The following is a 19,827-nucleotide window of genomic DNA, read 5'->3' as shown; positions in this document are numbered from 1 at the left end:
CTACAATAATGTACTGATAAACCTGTAGTGCAGCAGAGGAAATTCATCACTCCTCAATAACTGCGGCCGACACCTCATCTCAAATCTTTGATGAATGAGTAAAGTTTTAGTCGCCTCTCATGACTTCTATTCACTCGTCTTTACATTAAAATCAGAATCACGTAATGAATAGAAATAAATATATTTTTGCAATATATTATATATTCTTGCCGTCAGGCCTCAGGATCCTCTGTCCTTTTTACTGAAAGGTCAAACATTTTCTTCCGTAGAAATATCTGGTGACTGATCCATCAGAAATCTGACATCTCTGTTTGGTTCTAAGCCTATTGAACTAACAGTACTAATAAGGTTTGGAGATTATTTCATATTATATTACAGTGGAGTGTTTTTTTCCATCCCTGCAGATGGTTGAAGTGATTCATCTCCCTGGATTCACATCACTGAATGTGTGAAAAATGCGTCACACTTTTGTCGTCTGAATTTCTTCTTCCCTGTTCCACAGCTGGAGGGTCAGGTCGTTGCTCTGTTGGTGCAGAATATGGAGAGGCTGGATGAACAGGTGAAAGAAGAGGCCGATGGAATTCACAACACACTGGGTAAGAACACACTCATTCTGTATTGTTATTTTTTAAAAACAATCCGTGTTATATTTTATTCCATTCAGTAGTTCTATAGTGTAGTGGTTATCAGGCCTCCTAACACCTGCCCTACACGCAGAAAGGCCTGGTTTTGTGCCCCAGAGGAACTACATACTTGACACCTCCCGTTGCAGCAGATCTGCTGTTAACACAACAGTTTCCCCAGTGTGGGATCAGTAAAGTTCTCATTACTCTTATTATTATTATTATATACGTGGTTAAAGGTATAATCAGTACACTTCTTCATCTGACTCTCAGGAGGAATTGAGTTGGAACTTCAAAGTCTATGACTAAATGTATTCCATTATGTCTTCACTAACAGATTAGTTTTTTGTTGTCACCAAATTTGAAAAGGTCAGAACTTCATAGTGATTCACAGTCTAGTGGCTTCACTTTGCATCACCAGGATTTAAGTTTACATTAAGAAAGTGAGGTAAACTCCCAAGTCAGTGAGGAAAGCTTGTCATGAGTTTGAAATGAACAGCCTGGTCCAGGTCATGTCAAGAAAACATTATATTACATATTTATTGCATGTTTATTACAAAAGTCACTTCATAATTTAAACTAAGTTCATTATATATCTAACAGTGATTAACTTTAACTGAATGATGAACACAAACTCATTGTTGTATTGTATCTGTTTCAAACAGGGACAGAACTGTCAAACTCTGCTTCATCTCAAAGTAAAGATTCACAAGTTTACAGTTGAAACATTCTCTTATTAGGATGTTGCACCATCACCTGTCAGGCGTCGGCAAAAAATAGCTGATGACACAAATGTGTTAATCACGATCTCTTTGTTACAGAAAAGAATAAAGCCGAGGTGTGAAAGAAAGGGTACTTAACGCTGCGGAAGTATAGTTTGTGTGTGTGTGTGTGTGTGTTTGTAGGTCGTATTATAAATTATAGGTAGGACTGAGTTTGCTACTGCAGTTGACATCGAGTAAATACCACAAACTTTACATATTGGATTTAAATCTCAATGGAAATGTTTTGCGCAAATCCAGTGAGACTCAATAAATATCTGTGGGCGAGCACTACTGATCCTCCCGCTCCTCTTGCACTCTGATATGTGACAAGTTTTTCCACAGGGAGACGTGCCTTTAAGGTGTGTGTGTGTGTCGACTGAGGGCTGTTCATACAGGAAGTCCTGTATGACTGTAGTTTGACATTATTTAGAGGATGGAAAAACCAAAATTCACCTTGTTAAAGCCGTGTTAGTGTCTCCGCCATCACATCTCCTGGACCTTTCTTAGTCACAGTATAAACAAATGTAACAAAATGAAAGCAGAACTGAGGGTTTGGTATTTTTTATGTTTGATCTCTCAAAAGTTAAAGTGGTTTTCATTGTCTGGACAGCTGTAAATAAAGATTCCAGTTCTCAGTAGGTAGGTCATGGACCAGCAGATGGTTTAAGAAGAAGTCACGCTCTCTGTGTTCAGTTGTTGCCAGATTGAGGCCAAGTATCAGGAGGATTTTGGAGGTGTGTGTTGTTTGTGTGTGTGTTTTTGGGGTGGGGGGTGGGTGGGCTTTGACTCTCAGTTATTTGGTTATGAAGGGAGAACAGCTTCAGTGTGTGTGTATGTTATCGAGGGAGCTTCCCATGCTTGAATAAGCCTTTTGTCTGCCTTGGCTGCTTCCAGCTCTGAGCCTGCTGTCCTCCAGGACTCTGCCTGTCTGTCTGTCTGGTTGCTCTGTTTGAATCACTGATAGAGATGCCTCCTCCGCCAAAGTTATAAATGAGTTGTAGATAACAACTCAACAATTAATTAAATCAAGGACTATTTTCCATAAGCAACTAATTTTTAAGCTTACCTGTGCTCTTAATCTCATCTCCTTTCTATTTCCTTCCTTTTCATCCTCACTTTCTCATCCTTTCTTCTTTCACCACCAGCCCAGTCGCCTTCTCCTTCCCTTTCTCTGTGTTCTGCTGCAGTCTGCTCCAACAGATATATGTGGCAGGTGCACCTTTGTAATGATAATATTCTAACACACGGGGTTTGTTTGCACAGAGTCTGTAGGATACGTTTGTTCACCTGCACTAACACTGAGACGATGCTATACAGGCGAAGAAAATAGTCTCATGTCTGATGTTGAATGTCTCCTACAGCCATTATTGAAAACATGGCAGAGTTCAGACCAGGTCTTTGTGCCGAGGCGGCCCAGCAGGGACTCATGCAGTGGCTGCTAAAGCGAATTAAGGTAAGCGGTTGTGCTAGCATGTTGATCTTGGAGCTGTGCTGGTTGGTCGAGAAATCTTGTTATGTTCCAATAGGCATTAATGGAAAAAACACGACCAAGAACTCCGCCGTCTGTTTTCACAGTTACATTTGAGATTGGTGTTGGGTTCAGAGGTGACATAGTCAGTGATTGTATGAATGAAGCCAATAATTAAAACTATAAGATTATTTTAAAGTGATTCTGAAACAGTTCTGTCAATAGATATATTAGATTAAATTACACACTAGATTGATCCCACAATGTGGACATTGTTGTGTTGCAGCAACACAGGGTCACAGGTGAAGACTATACACTAGAAAACTATACAGTAAAAAAACAATATATTGTAATTGCAGGAGAAATACAATGCAAAGAATATATTACAATGTTAAAATAAAAGTAGGAATATACAGTTTTACCACAGTTGGACAATACTTGCAAGTAATTGTAGAATATATTGCCCTTTAGTCGGTGACAGAACAGGACATATTGCACTTTACCTGTCTAAGATGAATTTTTCATTTTTTAATCATTTAAGACGATCAAGAAAAAAAAAGAATATTTCTCTCGGCTCTTCTCTCTTCAACGCGTGGCTTCAAGCGTTGAGCAGACATGTATTGATAGCTGGGCTTTAACAAGACAGGATGTGTCTGCTGCAGTCCATGCTGTCTGTGCTGTCTTTTCCAGACTCCTCCTACTGCTGACTAGTTTGTTCATTGTTTAGAAACAGAGGTTTTCAGAATTTACAGGAAAAGAAAAAACTGTAAAATGATATCTTCACCAAAATTCACAGTTAAAATAAAACATTAAAAGGATTAAATAAATTGATTGAAAAAAAAATTCAATCACCTTGCTTCCTTTCCTGACCCTCAAAAACAGCAATAACCTGAATTTCTTTTCTTTTTTAGGCAAAGATGCCTTTTGATTCCAATAAACTCTACTGCAGTGAAATTCTAGCAATACTGCTACAGAACAACGACAGTGAGTGTGATTCCTCTAACACAACATTATTTCCCTTTAGTCCATACCTTTCCTTTCCTGCTCCCTCCAGCTGATTCGCTCTATTTTCTCTCTGATGCAGTTTGTGCTCAACACCATTAACGTTCATAGTTTCACATTTACTGACCCTACTATTGTTCCAAATTCATGACACTAACAGGGGCTTAGTGGTTAAGGAAGCGGCTTAGTGGTTAAGGAAGCAGACTTGGGTCCGGAAGGCTTCAGGTTTGAGTCCACCAGCTGCCAAGTTACCACTGAGGTGCTCTGAACATGGTACTGTCCCCACACACTGCTCCCCGGGAGCTTAAAGCTGCCCATTGGTCACTTTGATGATGGGTTAAAAACAGAGGTCACATTTGGTTGACCAAAGTCTATAATCATAACATTTTACTCTTGAAATATGTTTTTTCTCCTGACATAAACTTGGACGTTTTCTCTTTTATTCTCATTCACATCTTTCTATTTCTTTTTTATGTATCATAATGTGTGCACTAATCTCACTTTTTCTTCCAAAGATGTTTCCTCATCTTCATATGCCACATTTTCTTCCTCCTCCTCACATACATTAAACCTACAAAATGGCCTCCTCATTCTTTTATTTTTACTTTTCCTTCAAAACTCCCCAGTTAATCCCCAGGTGGTGACATTAATAGTACCCACTGCACTCAATAAAAGTTTTTTCTACTTTTCCTTATCTCCATTGGAGCTTCTTCACCTGTCTCTGCTGCCATTTAAATACAAGGAAGAGAGAAAAAACATTTTAAGGGGAATAAAAAAGTGGATAAAAATGTCTGTGGCCATAAACAGTGCTCTGCACCACACTGCCAGTCACTGTGTGAAACAACTTTTTAGTTTAAGAAAAAGGATTCTTTTATGTGCTAATCTGACTGTAATTATCTCCTTCTGTCATATCACTGCTGTGACACCAGTCTGAGAAGGTTTTGTGCAAGAATACCTGCTGCTACAAATGAGAAGGCTTCAAAGCCCAACTCATTAAGATCCTGTAGATTTGCTGTGTTGTTCCTGTCATTTGTCTAGTTACATTTAAACACATCATGATTCTGATGGGGGGGAGGGGTGTCTCTTGTGAAAACTGTCAGGAGTTTAGGCTGTTGGGAATAAAACACAGTTATTAAAAAGTATAAATATTTTTCCATGAGTCGTGATTTCTCCATACATGGGATGTATATATGGAATATGTAGTTTGTTTGTCTTTACCTTAATTTGACCAGTGATGTCTTTCTGTCACCTACATGTTTTTTTTTTCTTCTGCTGTGGCTCATTTCCTTCCCCCACCTTGCCTTGTAATATGTATTTTTAGGTTCCTCCCACTCCCTGTTTTGTCATCTTAATTTAATCTTCTTTTTCCTGTTTCTTCAGTAATATCCAATAGCCTTGTTGTTTTCTTCTCACAGACACCAGAGAACTGTTGGGTGAGATGGAAGGCATTGATGTGTTGCTGCAGCAACTATCTGTAAGATTTACTTTATTTTTAGTTTTCTTTATCAGAAGTCCTTTTTAAAACCATCATCCAAAAATTGCAACTGTTGCCATCAATATCCATTTTCTTTCCTCCTTCTCTCATTGTCTCTCCTTCTCTTCCTCTTAGGTGTTCAAGCGTCACAACCCTTCCACCGCTGAGGAGCAGGAGATGATGGAGAATCTCTTTGATGCCCTGTGCTCCTGTCTCATGCTGGCCTCTAATCGGGATCGCTTTCTCAAAGGAGAAGGGCTTCAACTGATGAACCTGATGCTGAGGTGAGTCTTCACTTAGGAGCTGTCCAAAAGCATCAGTCCATAATTAATTATCAGTGAATAAATAACTTCACATTCAAATGAGAATCAGTGTTTCTGCTCACAGCTGGCACTTGGCTTTGAACACATTTTTAACATTGATATGGGCCGATTCATCATTACTGCACACCATGGTTTCAAAAAAGTGAGAAGACCAAAAGTGTGCTACTCTTCCTAGTATTTAAAATATATCTAAATCTGTTTTAAGTCGAAGAGAAACTAGTTTATTATTGTTCAACTACTTAGTCTCACATAAAAGACAAAGGTAATTTTTGACTAAATAGCCAGAGTTTATTTACTGTGAAATAGAACCACACCTGCGTTTTTTTCTACATTTACATCTACGTGGCAGATATACATATACACGTATGTAAATCTGTAGTACACTCTTCTGCAAAATAAGCTGTTAAGTAGGAGATAAAAGCAGTTTTAGAACTTTGTGCATTGTGATAATTCAAAAACTAGGAGCATAACAGGCTATGGCATTGCACTTCACAGCACATCCGTCTTCTCTGCTGCAGTCGGGCTGCTATTACAATCAATCAGCAGTCGGTGGAACAAGGCAGGCAAGGCAAAGATGTAACCTTAAACTCATAAAGATACATTATACAGAGTTTCTGAAACCTCAACCGCCGCCACACACTGCTGCTGATAATCACATCACATCATTGGAAACCCAGATTTAGGATGTGGATCAATATCTCATTATTGCAATGCAAAACCCCTCTGTGTGCTAAATCATCCACAAAACAGTTGGAAAAGGACAGAGAATAGAGATTATAGAGCCAACTGCACTGTGACTTTGAGAAACTTTTCAAGTACCGTATTTATTAAAAAAAAAAGTTGATTAAATCACAGCACTGATCAATTTTGCCATTTATGCTTTTATTTCTAGCTGTAAAATACAACAGTTTAACGAGTTTATCATGAAGCAGGTGTGGATTTTTTTTCTCTGTAAAATGTTTTTCAATGAGCAAACTCCCTGATAAGCTGTGACCTTTTGACCATGAACATCATTTATTGCTGTCAGCCATTAGTCATACCTTCATGTTACCTTGTACTACACCTAACATAATAACTTGCACAGGTTTGTTTTCTTATAAAGCTGCAGTCCTAAGTTAATAAGTAGCTATACGATTTCAGGCTTTTTTTCAATTATTATGTTCCCAATAGAAAACACCTCTACAAAAGAGCTACATTTCAAAACTTCATTAACTGATGTTGTAGATATTGGGCGAATGGGTGGGAAAATGTTGTCAGATGTTGTCTGTGTAAGGAAGCTGTGTTTGTCCTCGGGTAACACAAACACACAAACACACACACACACACACACACACATAGGGAACCACTTGGTATCGACCTCTGCTGTCCATCATATACAACTTGTCTGTCTGGAGAGCCAGACTCAACTGCTTAAAATATGTGTCCCTCTGCTGGGATAAACACAATCATCTGTCACCAGTGGGAGTAGAGGAAGTGACACAGTGACAGACGGCTACATTTATTAAGCGAGGGGCTAGAGTGAGGAGGGGGTTTCAAACAGTTGGCCTGCCAAGTTGTACAAGCCAAGCATTGAAAATGAAAAACAGGTGCAAGTTACTTCTTTGCTCAAAGGCACTGAGTCAGTCTATGAACAGTTCTTTTGCAGCTATTGTTTTGCTAATATTTCTTGGGTTATTATATGTTTAAACCGAGTTTCCATGTTCATCTTCATTTTAGTACAAGCCAATTTGATGGGACCATTCCATTTTCATATTTTAAGTCTGTATTTTGACTGTAACTTTTGTCTTTAGCTTCATCATTATTTCCTTTCTTTGCTTCAGGGAAAAGAAAATGTCCCGCACCAGTGCTCTGAAGGTGCTGGACCATGCCATGATTGGACCAGAGGGAGCAGACAACTGCCATAAGTTTGTGGACATTCTAGGCTTGAGAACTGTTTTCCCACTCTTCATGAAAACCCCCAAGAAGACGAAGAAAGTGGGGGCTTCTGAGAAAGAGCATGAAGGTGAGTCACGTGTTTAAAAAAAAAAAAAAAAGCTCAGGTTTAATAAGGTTTAGGGTTTAAATATCAGCTAAAATTAGACCTCTTGTAGTAGAGGTGAAATAAAGTGATTCACCAGGCTGAGCAGTAAAAGTGTGAGAGTCAGCAACAACATAAAAACTGTTGGCAAAGTGTTTCGTCCTGTGTCATCATTGCTCAGTTTAGTAACTTCAACTTGAAACAATTTAATTTTTTTGTGATTTATTGGCTTTCTGAACTCAAGCGAGTAGTCAGCTGAAATCTGTGAAGATGTTATTTGTGTTGACACTGTTTGTTGGTTTTAAAATGTGTTATTTTCCTGGGGTCTGGCTGTTAATTTTTCAATATCTCGCTTTTACTTACACTTACCTACCACAAAACCTTTCTATCCTCTCTGTAACACTGTCAAGTTTGATGAATTCCGACATATTGACTGTAAAATAAGATTTTTTTTAATTGCCATTTAGCATATGTTTGGTCAGGTTAGACTCTCTGTGCTCTCTCCTGGTTATCCACCTAAGATGCCCTGATGGCCTTTTTAACTTAAACAATTTTTTAAGATTCAGGTTTAAATGTTTTTTCTTTTGATGTCAAGATAAAAAGTGACATTGCTAAGACTTTTTCTTCCACTACCTCCTTGTACCACGTTGTCATGCTTGTTTCCTGCAGACAACCCTCAGTCCTAATCTGCTCGGTTTCACGGTCGGCTGCCTCTTTGGCCTGTCAGTTTACTCTATCAATCCAATCTTGATTGATTTTCCTGCCTGTGTTCAAAATCCATCTCTTGTCTGAGCGCAAGGAAGTAGCACAAACAGAGAAGAGAGAACTGTCCACATGTTTTAGTGTAAGGAAATAAAATAGAAAAGGTAGTAGAAGCCCTGTCTGTCATTGCTTTTTGTTTGATTACCTCTGTCCAAACCCTGTCCAATTTAATAATGTTTAAAGTATCTTTTGGGATTTCTCAACATTTTACAAGTGCTGTTTTTTTTGGTCAGTCAGTGGTTGAATTAACATTCGATCACGTCAAACAGTCATCTGTAATAAATGTTAATTTTTCCTTATCTTGGCCCCATTGCAAAATTTAATTGGAAGTGTGAAACGAAGAACATCGTATTACGATTTTCTGACCACTGTTGGAATATAAAACTACTTGGTGGAGGGCAAAGCCTATAGTGTCAAGTGCTTAGAGTGGTCATCTGGACTAGAAAAGTGTTGTGTAAGTACAGATCATTTATATAAAAATAGCTATAATGTTCATGCAATGATAACATATTATGATAAATAATAATGTAATGTAAACTATAAATAAGATGGAAATATCTTGAATTTCTATCAACAATGTTCTCTCTATAGTGTCAACAATTTACACTAGACAATGAAACGCAGCAGTCTGAAATGTCTACGGCAGCAAAACCCTGTTTTTTTTTACAATGTATTACAATGATAGCAGTTGCCATGTCAGGAATGTTATCTCCATGAACTGTTGATAAAGGAAAACAGTAGGATGTTTAAGTATGTATGTCTGCTGAAAATCCCAACCTGCCTCAAGTAATTAAAGAGGAGAAATTGAAAGCATAGACGCAGGAAGCAACTGTGATCAATTCAGTCACACAGCATGAGCTGATGATGCTGCTGTTGACAAATTGCATATAAAAATCCCTTCCCAACCCCTGAAAGGTGTGACTAGGTTTAAATCTAAACATTAATAAAGTGCGCATGTCATATGCAGAATACCCCGGAGATTTGCCGTGCCTCTCTACAGCACATCCTGGGTAAACAGTTAAAAAGTAATGAGATGCCTGTCATAATACAAGGTGTATTGAGTGAACCCACCTCCTCAGTAACGCTGCTAATTAAAAATGCTTTGGACAAAGTGGTTCTCAAGAATAACAGAATAACATGGAAGATTAATTAACTATCAGCTGCCTCAAACAAAAGTAATTAAGCAGTTTTGACGTCTCTGCTTCTCTCGGTTTCTCTGTCTCTGTCTTTGTCCCTCACCCACTCACACACACATTAATTCTGAGCCTGTCTCCATCTTAAACCCCACTGCAGCGATTGATCCCTGCTTAAACCTTTCTGAAATTGAAACGGGTCTAAATGACCATGGATTACTCGGCTTTATTAGCACACAGAATGACTTAATTAATTGATACAGTTGAATACCAATGAACCAAGTTGGGGTGCTGGTATTTTATTTTATTATTTTATTAGCTTTTTCTGTTGTAAACACCTAAAATTCTGCAAATAACAGTTAAATTCACAATGCAAATATATAAAAGATCTGAATATTAAAAATGAAGAAGTACAGAACAAATGTTTAATTTGAAAGGAATCAGAACCTTTAACAATGGAAGGTGCCCTTTGAGGCCCTCTATAGGGATTTAGAGGTACTGTTAATTCATACTGGGGTACTTGTAAAACCGTATTTTTTAAAGTCAGTGCATCACTTTACCAATAAAGCAAGAAGGCAAGCGGATCATGTCCAGACTCTAACTGTGGCCTTTAAGGGTTTTCCTTTTCCTTCTCCATGCAACTGGGTTTAAGGACATTTTTTGGTTTGGTTCTTGTGCTATGTGGCCCTCTGATGTGCAATGTCTACATTCATTTGCTCTTTCTCTCTCTGACATTCTTAACAAATAAAAAAAACACAGATGTCTCCTTTAGTTTGAGGAGACAGTCAAAAATGACAGAAGGAGCTGGGGTTGGTTTTATAGCTTGTTAGTGACACTGCACACTCTAGCCGAGCACCCTGCTCATAAATATTCCTGTCACAACTCTGCCGCTCACCTTGTTTTGGGTCTCAGTGTGTTGGTGTGGGTGCTCTGTCATTACCACTGAAATGAGATTGTATGATGACAATTGGTGGCAGTCAGTTGTTATATTTAGGTGGCTAATGATGCGAGCCAGTGTGCGAGAGAGAACAGAGGTAAACATCTCATTTACATGGTAAGGCCAGCTTGGAGTCTTTGTGTGCTTGTGAGCCTGTGGGTGTATTTTTGTTTGGGAGAATGCATAAGGAAAGAGTAAGGGAAGGAACTGAAACCTTCGAGTTTCTGGTATGTCCTCACTATGTCACCTAGTTTCTAAATACGCTGTGTGATTAAATGAGAAATGTGATCTGTGACAACCAAAAGCAACCTCGTTTCCAGCATGAAAACCGGAGTAAAAGACGAACTTGAGTGCATTATAACTCATAGAGAAGGAGAGACAAGGGCATTTGGGAAACAAGGAGAAAGCTAGGACTCTTGGAGGGCAAAGATCTAAAACATCTGCAGCAAGGCACCAACAGGCAGGATGGTGGATCCCAGGAGGTCCTGGCATAGCAGCTGGACCAGCTTTGTGTGTGTGAGTGAAGATAAAGACTAGGCAGGAGAAACAAAAGAGGCATAGACAGAGAACAGAGAGACGTTCAACCTGGATTTTACGTCCTTGAGAGAAGAAATATGGGGTTTTCTACAAAGTGTACAGTTGCAGGACAACCTTGGCTAGGTTTAATGATTCCCTCAGACCAGTAGACAGGCGAGAGTGGAAAAAACACCAGGCCTTATTTCCATCAGAATTTAGGTTCAGAGTCAATTGACTCTCAGGGTTTTAGTGGCTCCAGCTTCAATGACATTCAATGGGACCATGACAACCAAGTGATCATAGTAATACCTTTTTTATTGTTTACATTTTTTGGCAGCAGAGCAAAGTAATGTGAAAATAAATCAAGTTTTAAATGGATATTGAGAATAGTTGTTACTCATTGTGCAGGAATTTCTTTTTTGTGAGTCTGCCTCCAGTCAAAGCTGTATTGTTGAAATGATCTTAAAGTTGTGGGAGACTTGAATTAAAAACAAACATCTTGCACAAATTATCAGTCTTCTGAAGAAGATAAAAAAAAGTGAATTTTGTCAGCCACCATCAACAGTTCCTCTCAGCTTTTTTTATTAATGAACTGAGATTAGGAAACCGTGACTATGAAGCAGAACCTATGAGAATAGATAAGTGACTTTGGTTATCTTTTTATATTTTAGTCCAAAGTTAACTATTCAATAAAGCTTTGTTAATTCTCTTACATCCCAGCACTGGATGCCTCTGGAACCAATTGGAATTAATAATCTGTTACATAATACAAGGTTGATTGAAATCTATTTTGCCAGAGTCATGCTGTGTAATCCTATTATTCATGTATTTCAAAGCTAGAGATTTGCTGCTTGATCCCTTTATAAGGACTCATCTAATCATTTTCACAATGAGTCGATTCCCTTGTAAGGAGCATCTCATCTCATAAACTACTATGTTAATTTAAACACAATGTGATATGTTCAGATGTATTGGAAAAGTAATATTAATAATGTAAAAATGGTGGGGTATGAATTAATAAAAGCATGCTTTGATCTAGCCTTTAGGGATGTATACCTCAAAATATAATTATATTTTATGTAGTGTGTATAGTGCTATCACTAATTCTGATGATGGATTATTAAAACTTGAAATTTTTTTGATCAGACTCTAACTCCTAATTGGCTGATATCGGTATTTGCCTGCTATCAATGTTCTGTCGGTGTAAAATTGTAAACACAAGTTAAGTGTCTAAATAACTTAAATGACTCACAGTTTTAGGAAGCACTAAACTGCCATTTATAATTTACACTGTATAAAGTTTCTGTGATGACCTTGAGAAAAGTCTGGTGTTGTGCAACAGTGACAGGTAATTGATATCTCAGATCAGATCTCTCACCGTCTCTTTTTCATACCTTGTCTTTATACCAGATTTTCAAGTCTAAAGCAAAGCATTTAAATGAAGTATTGATTGTGCACCCTTTCAAGGACGGGAGGAAGCCGTTTTTGCTCAGCCTTGCCCTCAATCTTGTACCAGCAATGTAATCCGGCATCCACACCTCCACAAATCCCCGTTTAGTTTTAAACTCTACAGACGGAACGTTTCACAGCAGCGATCAATAGAGTCTTTGGCAGGGCGTGAAGGTGACGACATCAATTACCACTGGGATCAGGTTGATAAAGTAGTGTCCTTTTGGAAATGCCATTTAGCCCCTTCTGTCACTGTATCAGGAAATATGTCTGTCCGTGGTTAAAAAAAGTTTTCAAAGGGATGTACATCCTCTGATGAGCACACAGCTTTGACACTGACTATCTGTCAAGCTGTGTTTCACCGGAACTTTCAAAAATACATGCTGTAAACTTTCTACAAGCTGCTAAGAGCTGCTTGTTTTGACACAAATTTGTTGGTGAGAATTCCAAACAACTGCTTTCTGACCAAAATAAGAGATTTTTGGCCACTTTTAATGAAACCCTGGACTAGTTCATTTCTACCTTAACTAACACCTGCATTATAATTACTGTCATTATCATCTTAAGAGCTTTGCTTTGCATTAAGTGAGTAATGAAGCAATATGTGGAAAGCAAAGCTTTCTGATCCCTTATTGTTTTTAGCTGAGCATTGACTTGCGCACTGGCTGCGAGAACAGGTATGCTAATAGCAGACTATCACATGCAAGGTCTGAGATTTTTAGAATAATGGCTAGAAACTTGGTGAATTTCCTTTGTCTTGGTGATTTATGGAAATTGTGGAAAGGATGTGAAACTCATTTTCACTGGGGGGCTACATTAGCAATACAGTTCCCCTTGAAGGGTGGCTTGTAGTTTTGGTTTAAAGCATTTGTATAGATGTAAACACTTCATAACGCATAAATAAACAGTTCTGCAGTTGATTATTAGATAAGCTAGAGATTAGATAGAACATTATCAATTCCTGTGGAGTTCCCTTCAGGAAATTAAGGGTTAGGGTTATTTATTATTATTATTATTGTTACTATGATTTATTTTTTAAGTTACAAATATTGTACATTGCTCTGTGTAATGTTTTTTGTGTGGACTGCAGGCTTTGGGTTTGACACGTGCATTATGGGAACCACTGGTGTAAAGCATGACTACAGTGTATCTTAAAGGGGTGGGGTAAAAATGAATAAAAATTGTGTCAACTTCACTGTAATATTACTGAAGGTCATTCTGTCATGAGCAGTCACATGCATTAACAGTAAAAAACTAAATTGAAAGTGGTAATGACATTTATTTACTGATGTCATATTGTCAAATGTTTTAGACTAGGTGTGTCTGCTCTGATCTGGTTCAGTCTTGGCTACTTTGGTTTAGCCTGTGCCTCACTTCAGCTGTCTGACTAACAAAGGTCTGGTCCAACTCAAGGGTTCACTACCACTTGGGTTTGGCCCGTTTTGTTCAAAAATTATTTACATAATTTAACAAGTGCATTTTGGATTTCTAGTTTTGCAAACATTGATATACTAGAACACAATGTTGGTTCAGTTTGGAAAAGAGGCCTTTAGAAATGAGTCCACTCTGTGTTTTTATCGTTAAGTCTTATTGGTAAAGAAGTTGTGGCTCAGAGGGGATTGCACAAAGAGATCTGACAGCAAACGCAATCCCTTTATATAAAACAGAAAACAGAATTGATTTGGTACTCTGGTTGCTTAGCAACTGCAAAGCCTTGTTGATAGAGAGTATTGAGCCCTCTTTGATAAAGAACAATTAACTATTTTTTCTTTCTTTTTTATGAACCCTATCTATAGTTTTCACAATGTGATAAATGTGCTTCTACTGTGTTAAGTGTCTTTTTCATTCAGTGTGATGGAGTCATGACGTTGTAGCAGAAATCCATGGATGGTGGATCTGGGAAATCAACGAGGCACACTAGTTTTGTAGCCGGTTATAAATTACTTTCTGTTTATTTGTTGTAGATAAATAACTTTAAATTGAAGAAGATAAAAGATATCTCCCATCACATCACAGCAAAAAAAAAAAATCATTTAATTAATGTTTCTAGCTCACTCCTGTTCTGTTCTCTCCCTGTAGGGGTATACGTGACTGCGCTTAGTAACTGCTAATTATCAAATGGGACAGTGTAAATGTAAGCGTGTGACAAACATTTTTTACCAAGAGGAACAGAAATGGGAAGTGATCATAGAAAAACCTACAATCAACTTTTGTGAGACCATTTTGCCGTAATGAGCTTCCATGTAGGACGTTGAGCTACTGTATATTTTTCGTCATCGTCAGGAAGAAGCCAGTGGTTATATTTCAGTAATAAAGTGTGCAAAAACGTTTTAATAAGAAGTAAAGCATGTTAAAAAATGAACTGCAACTGATGGCTTTGTCCATTGTTCTGCTGTTTTAATGGTCTTCATGCTTTGCTCTCTTTAGAGCACGTCTCCTCAATCATCGCCTCAATGCTGAGGAATCTCAAGTCCCAACAGAGGAGCAGGCTCCTCACCAAGTTCACGGAGAATGACTGTGAGAAGGTCAGTGCTGTTTAAATCTTCCTGTGTTTGGTCTTTTGTTCTTGGACAAGAACATGAATAGCAGCAGGTCATTGACGTTCTAATGGACTTAAATGGTGAAGGCTCTCAGTCAGTATCCATATTTATCATGGGCATGTTAAACCTAGGTATAGGGAGCAAGTTGTCCTCAATCCAGGAGGCCAGGTGACCCTGCTCTGTTTGTCTCCACAGAAGGCAAGACACTCACTTGTCGATTATGTAGGAGTTTTCATTAAAAAAAAAATCTCTGTCTTCACTATGGGCCACTCAAAGTATAGGTGGATATTTATTACTGAGTACTGCTCTAGGCATGTTTTTTCCTCTTTTTTGCTATTCGTTAAATTAAATGACAAGTGTGATTATAGTCACCTAGCTTAAAATTAATTGGGACAAAGCTAAAATGTTATCAAGTGTTATAGAAAATGTAAATGAATCAGCTGACATTTTGACATATCTTTTAAAATAAATTAAGCAAAACCCTGATCGGCCACAAAAACGCTGATCAAGATGCATAAATGTCCCCAGGTTCATAGTTAAAATTTAATTCACTTTAGAAGCTGTTGCTTCCCTGCATTTTTAGAACACAGTGAGTCACAGAGTTAGATTGGTCACGAAGATTATAAAAGAACTCTATTGTCAGGTTTATTCTAATAAAATGTGGAGGCAGAAAATGAAAAAAAAAATGCCACCACATCAGGTTAGCAAGTGTTCTGTCACTTCATGACACAGAGTCTGCGCATTAAAAAAATAAACTATGCATATAAATATAAACAAAATATGTTGCTGTGAATTTTGTTCTCAACTCCTTCTGCAACTGCCAACACATTAATGAAAAATGTCTCAAAGTTAATGTGTTGCTGAGAGCAATATAATAAGACATGTTCACAAATGGAGTATAAATGGGTTTTTAGTCCAATTCTAACATAGTTCTTTTTCTTTTTCTGCATGTTGTACCCTTTTAAGAAAGTTAGTAGAGTGTATCACTATTCATTGTTAAATGCATTTATTAATGTATGTATGTTTGCTCTCCTGTATCTCCTGCCTTGCATCCCTGTTCCCTTACATCCTCTTATACCGTTTGTGTCACCTTCTTTCCTTTTACTCTTATTATTCTCCCTGTGCAGGTTGATCGACTGATGGAGTTGCATTTTAAGTATCTGGAAGCTGTTCAAGCTGCTGACAAGAGGATCGAAGGAGAGAAACATGTAAGAGTCTCTTTTTTTTTCTATCTTCTTTGCCTCCTTTCCTCCCACTCCAGCCTTCATCCTGCTCCCTGCACTGTCTTTTTGGCCTCATATTAAACAGCCTGCTATGGATGGATGGGTTCACATAAAACACTGACGTTTTTAGCTTTGCTTTATTGACCACAAATGACAGGCCATCAAAGGAATGCTTTAGGCCAAGGCATCATTAGAAGTAGAGGTGTTGTTCCACTGCATGCTATAGAAGATTGAGAATAGTTTCATCAGGGGCTTGTAAATTGAAATCTAAACCTAGTCCTAAACTGATCATAACCATTTTAGGTCATTAGGAGTCTGGTGTAGTTAGTGCTGTTTTGTATGACATTACCTGTAAATCATTGGTAATAACAGTTTCCCTCATTAAGCCACAGAGGTTTCTTCAATTTACAAGTGTAAAATGGTTTACACAATATTGCCAGAATTGTTGTGTTGTTTGTGTGATTTTCTTGTTTTTCAGCTGTTTGATTCTTTCCTTGTGTCTAAAACTCACTAAAATGTTCATCTGAATAAATCCATCCAAGAAAATAGCTAATACTGAAAGGCACAACTGACATTAATGGTTCTGTGTTAGCAGAGAAATTGTTCGACCCGTTGAGTCACACTTTTGTAGCATGATTGTTCTGTTACAATGATCTATTTAAACTGCCTTATTTTTCTTCTAGGCTTGTGAAGTTAAATTAAAATTAAAAAAAAGGAAAAGGAGTAGATTAATCACAATTAATCATGATCATTTATGTCATTTATCCTGATGAATAGTGATTAATCAAGGTCATGAACAGAAAGACTATTATTTTTCTGGAAATTGAAATCAGAACTCTCTGCTGGCAAGGATACGGATACATATACATATACATATACATATACATATTTACAATTTCTATAAAACTCTGACCTACTGAGAAAAATTATATCATGGGGAACTATTGCTTACCACCATAGGCCCCAAAGCACAGCACATGTATTTAATCCCTAGTTCATTTTAAAGACATTTAAAATCAATTTTTTTTATACTTAGATGACATTATTAATGCCTATTAGTAGCTTGGGAGGCATGGCTCTTTTTTTGGCTTTTTTTTTTTAGTTTCTCATAGATCAGATGTTTCACACTGTTCCATACAGTGCCACATATAAAGCCCTAAGTTATGGACCACAAAACTCCACCACAGTCCTGATAACAACGTGACAGATTTACTGAAGAATGGAAATCTTAATAGCTGTGTGAGGCCCTTATTGAGCTCTCTGCATGAGTGAGAATGTCACTGGTGTGAGCTGCCGGCTAGATAGACCAATAGAGGGATAGAAATAGAAAGTATGTGGCCTGGTGGGAGATAATGGTCTCAACAGAGGGAAAAATGAAAGAATAGAGTGTGTGAGAGAGAGTAAGATATAATTTTGTGTTTAGAAAAGATAGAAGAGGTCAAAAATGGTCAGATATTGTAAATACAATGAGAAGTACCATTACAAAGAGTGAGAAAACTAAAAAAGAAACAGAAAAAGAGACAGGAAAGAGGGAATCGTTTAAGGGGATTGGAGAGAATGTGTGTTTTTGTGGTGTGTGTGGGAGCGTGTGTGTGTGTGTGTTTTTGTGAAGAACGGCAAGTGTGGATTTCTTATCTTCCCATGGCGGAAGATGAATTTCTCAGACAGACTTTGCTGAAAAAAAAGTCCAGACAACTTGACATTTTCCTTCTTCCTTATTTTTAACTCTCTCGCTCCATGTTTCCCTGCCTCTGTTGTGTCTCTTCCTTTGGGATGAGCAGAATAAAACGGTGCATATAGGGTTTAAAGTGGTGAAACACACTTTTGTGTATGGTACACCATCAATAAGAAACCCTCTCCCACTGCCCAATACTGGTGTGTCGTGAGAACAACAACAGCTCCAGGACATGTTAGAGCCTGGGACAAAGGGAATTACCAGCTTGTGGCAGTGGGCTGTATTTATCATCAGAGCAGTTTATGTTTTGGGTCATTTGTAACACAGGCAAAATTGTGGCAGCAAATTAGCTCATAGATGAATTCTAACTGTGCTTAACAAATAGGTCTGCCATTCAAAATAGATGATTACGTTAGGTATGAAAATACTACGGAAGTCTGGACAATATGGTCAGAAATGACCTTGTTTTACCATTCTTTGCAAGGGCAGCCAGGTACTTAAACTGTACTTAAAGACTTTGACTAATTAGCATGTTTCTGGCTAATTAAAGACTAATAAGGTTACACAGTAAATCAGATGTGCCACTGAATGATGCATTTAAAAAACCAAGTGCTTTTAAGTGTCATTTGAAACTGAGCCCTAATCGAATACAACTGTCACTATCTTATAGTTTCAGTTAAGCCATAGTAAAAGAATCAGTCCTGTGCAGTGAAGCAGCACAAAGACATGGGCCAAATGTGTCATTCCAGCAGCAATGACAACATGACTTGTCAGACGCTGTACAGACAGTATGGTGTCGTATGAAAAGTATCCCATTGACAGGCTGTACTGTGGATTCAAAAGCCAACAAAGTCTGTCAGAGAGGAGCTGGTTGTCACCAACAATAAATCCCCTTCTTGTCTCTGTAGTATTTCCAGCCTTGTCACTGCCTTGACAATATTTATTCTTCTTTCTCAAAGTTTTGTCCAGACTTTGCCGCTTTACTGAAGCATGCTTTTCCTTAGTTGAACTTTCACCATAAACCATGTACCACAAATAACCTGAAATCAAAAAGAAATAAAAAAGGTTTCTCTCTGTGGTGCTGAGGATTAGGTGAAAATATAGAGCTGAAAATGTTACATATGTTTTTAAAAATATGTCCAAGAAACAGCTTGTTGGTGTCTGTACAAATCTCTTAGTATTCTGACAGCAGAATAAAAGTTCATGCGCAGACGTACACCATTTACCACCAAGGCTCCAGACTTGGAGTTTTGCTGAGTAATCAATTTTCCTTGAATTGAATCATGTCCCCACTGGGAGCAGAGAAGACAGTGGAACTAATAGGACTTGATGTTTCAATCCCTGTGTTAAATCAGAACTCCTGACATTGGCAGTGGTTATGAAGTGGTAAAAAGGGAGGGTAATCAGTTCAATACCTGCTTCTTTGACACTTTGTAGATGGATGTAAAAGGCTTCCAGAGTACTAGAAATTAATACTCTATCACATTATCTGTTAAGTCTCCTAAACATAACTTTTTAAGACGGAATCTCTGCAGCCCACAAATTAAGCAAGACCTTTGCATTACATAATTTAGGATGTAAACTTTTTACCAAGAACTGCGCTACCTCCTGGACTTCAAATCAAATGTGGGCCAACACACACACACACACACACACACACACACACACACACACACACACACACAAACAAACAAACAAACAGACTAATACTATCCTCTTGGCAGTATTTGCCTTTCTTGCAATATTGATAGCACGGTGTGCAGATGCATTAATAGTCTTCTGCTGACAGTTGGGTGGAGGTTTTTCTGTTGAACTCTATTACGTGTCTTCAGAGTTGTTAGGTGTCAGATTTGTCTGTAGAGGGTGATCATCGAGCTTGCTTGCTAACAGCAAAACAAGAACAAAGTATCACTGTGTTCTT

At 38.0% G+C, this 19,827-nt stretch overlaps 2 protein-coding genes across 3 annotated transcripts in view; both read left to right on the top strand.

Annotated features, from left to right (window-relative positions):
• Positions 1-19,827, top strand: part of snphb (syntaphilin b) — a 1,167,912-nt gene that overhangs the window by 426,518 nt on the left and 721,567 nt on the right. The gene's annotated exons all lie outside the window — the stretch shown is intronic.
• Positions 1-19,827, top strand: part of ctnnbl1 (catenin, beta like 1) — a 36,283-nt gene that overhangs the window by 4,879 nt on the left and 11,577 nt on the right. The window contains exons 6-13 of the mRNA XM_008318383.3: positions 503-596; positions 2,749-2,840; positions 3,767-3,839; positions 5,273-5,331; positions 5,467-5,615; positions 7,475-7,656; positions 14,896-14,993; positions 16,136-16,216. Coding sequence (XP_008316605.1) covers positions 503-596; positions 2,749-2,840; positions 3,767-3,839; positions 5,273-5,331; positions 5,467-5,615; positions 7,475-7,656; positions 14,896-14,993; positions 16,136-16,216 — 828 coding nt within the window. The remainder of the gene's footprint in view (positions 1-502; positions 597-2,748; positions 2,841-3,766; positions 3,840-5,272; positions 5,332-5,466; positions 5,616-7,474; positions 7,657-14,895; positions 14,994-16,135; positions 16,217-19,827) is intronic.

The sequence above is a fragment of the Cynoglossus semilaevis genome, chromosome 10, assembly GCF_000523025.1.
Source record: "Cynoglossus semilaevis isolate Cse_v1.0 chromosome 10, Cse_v1.0, whole genome shotgun sequence".
NCBI lineage: Eukaryota > Metazoa > Chordata > Actinopteri > Pleuronectiformes > Cynoglossidae > Cynoglossus > Cynoglossus semilaevis.
Note: the sequence above shows the minus strand (reverse complement) of the source record. Positions and strands in the feature narration are given on the sequence as shown.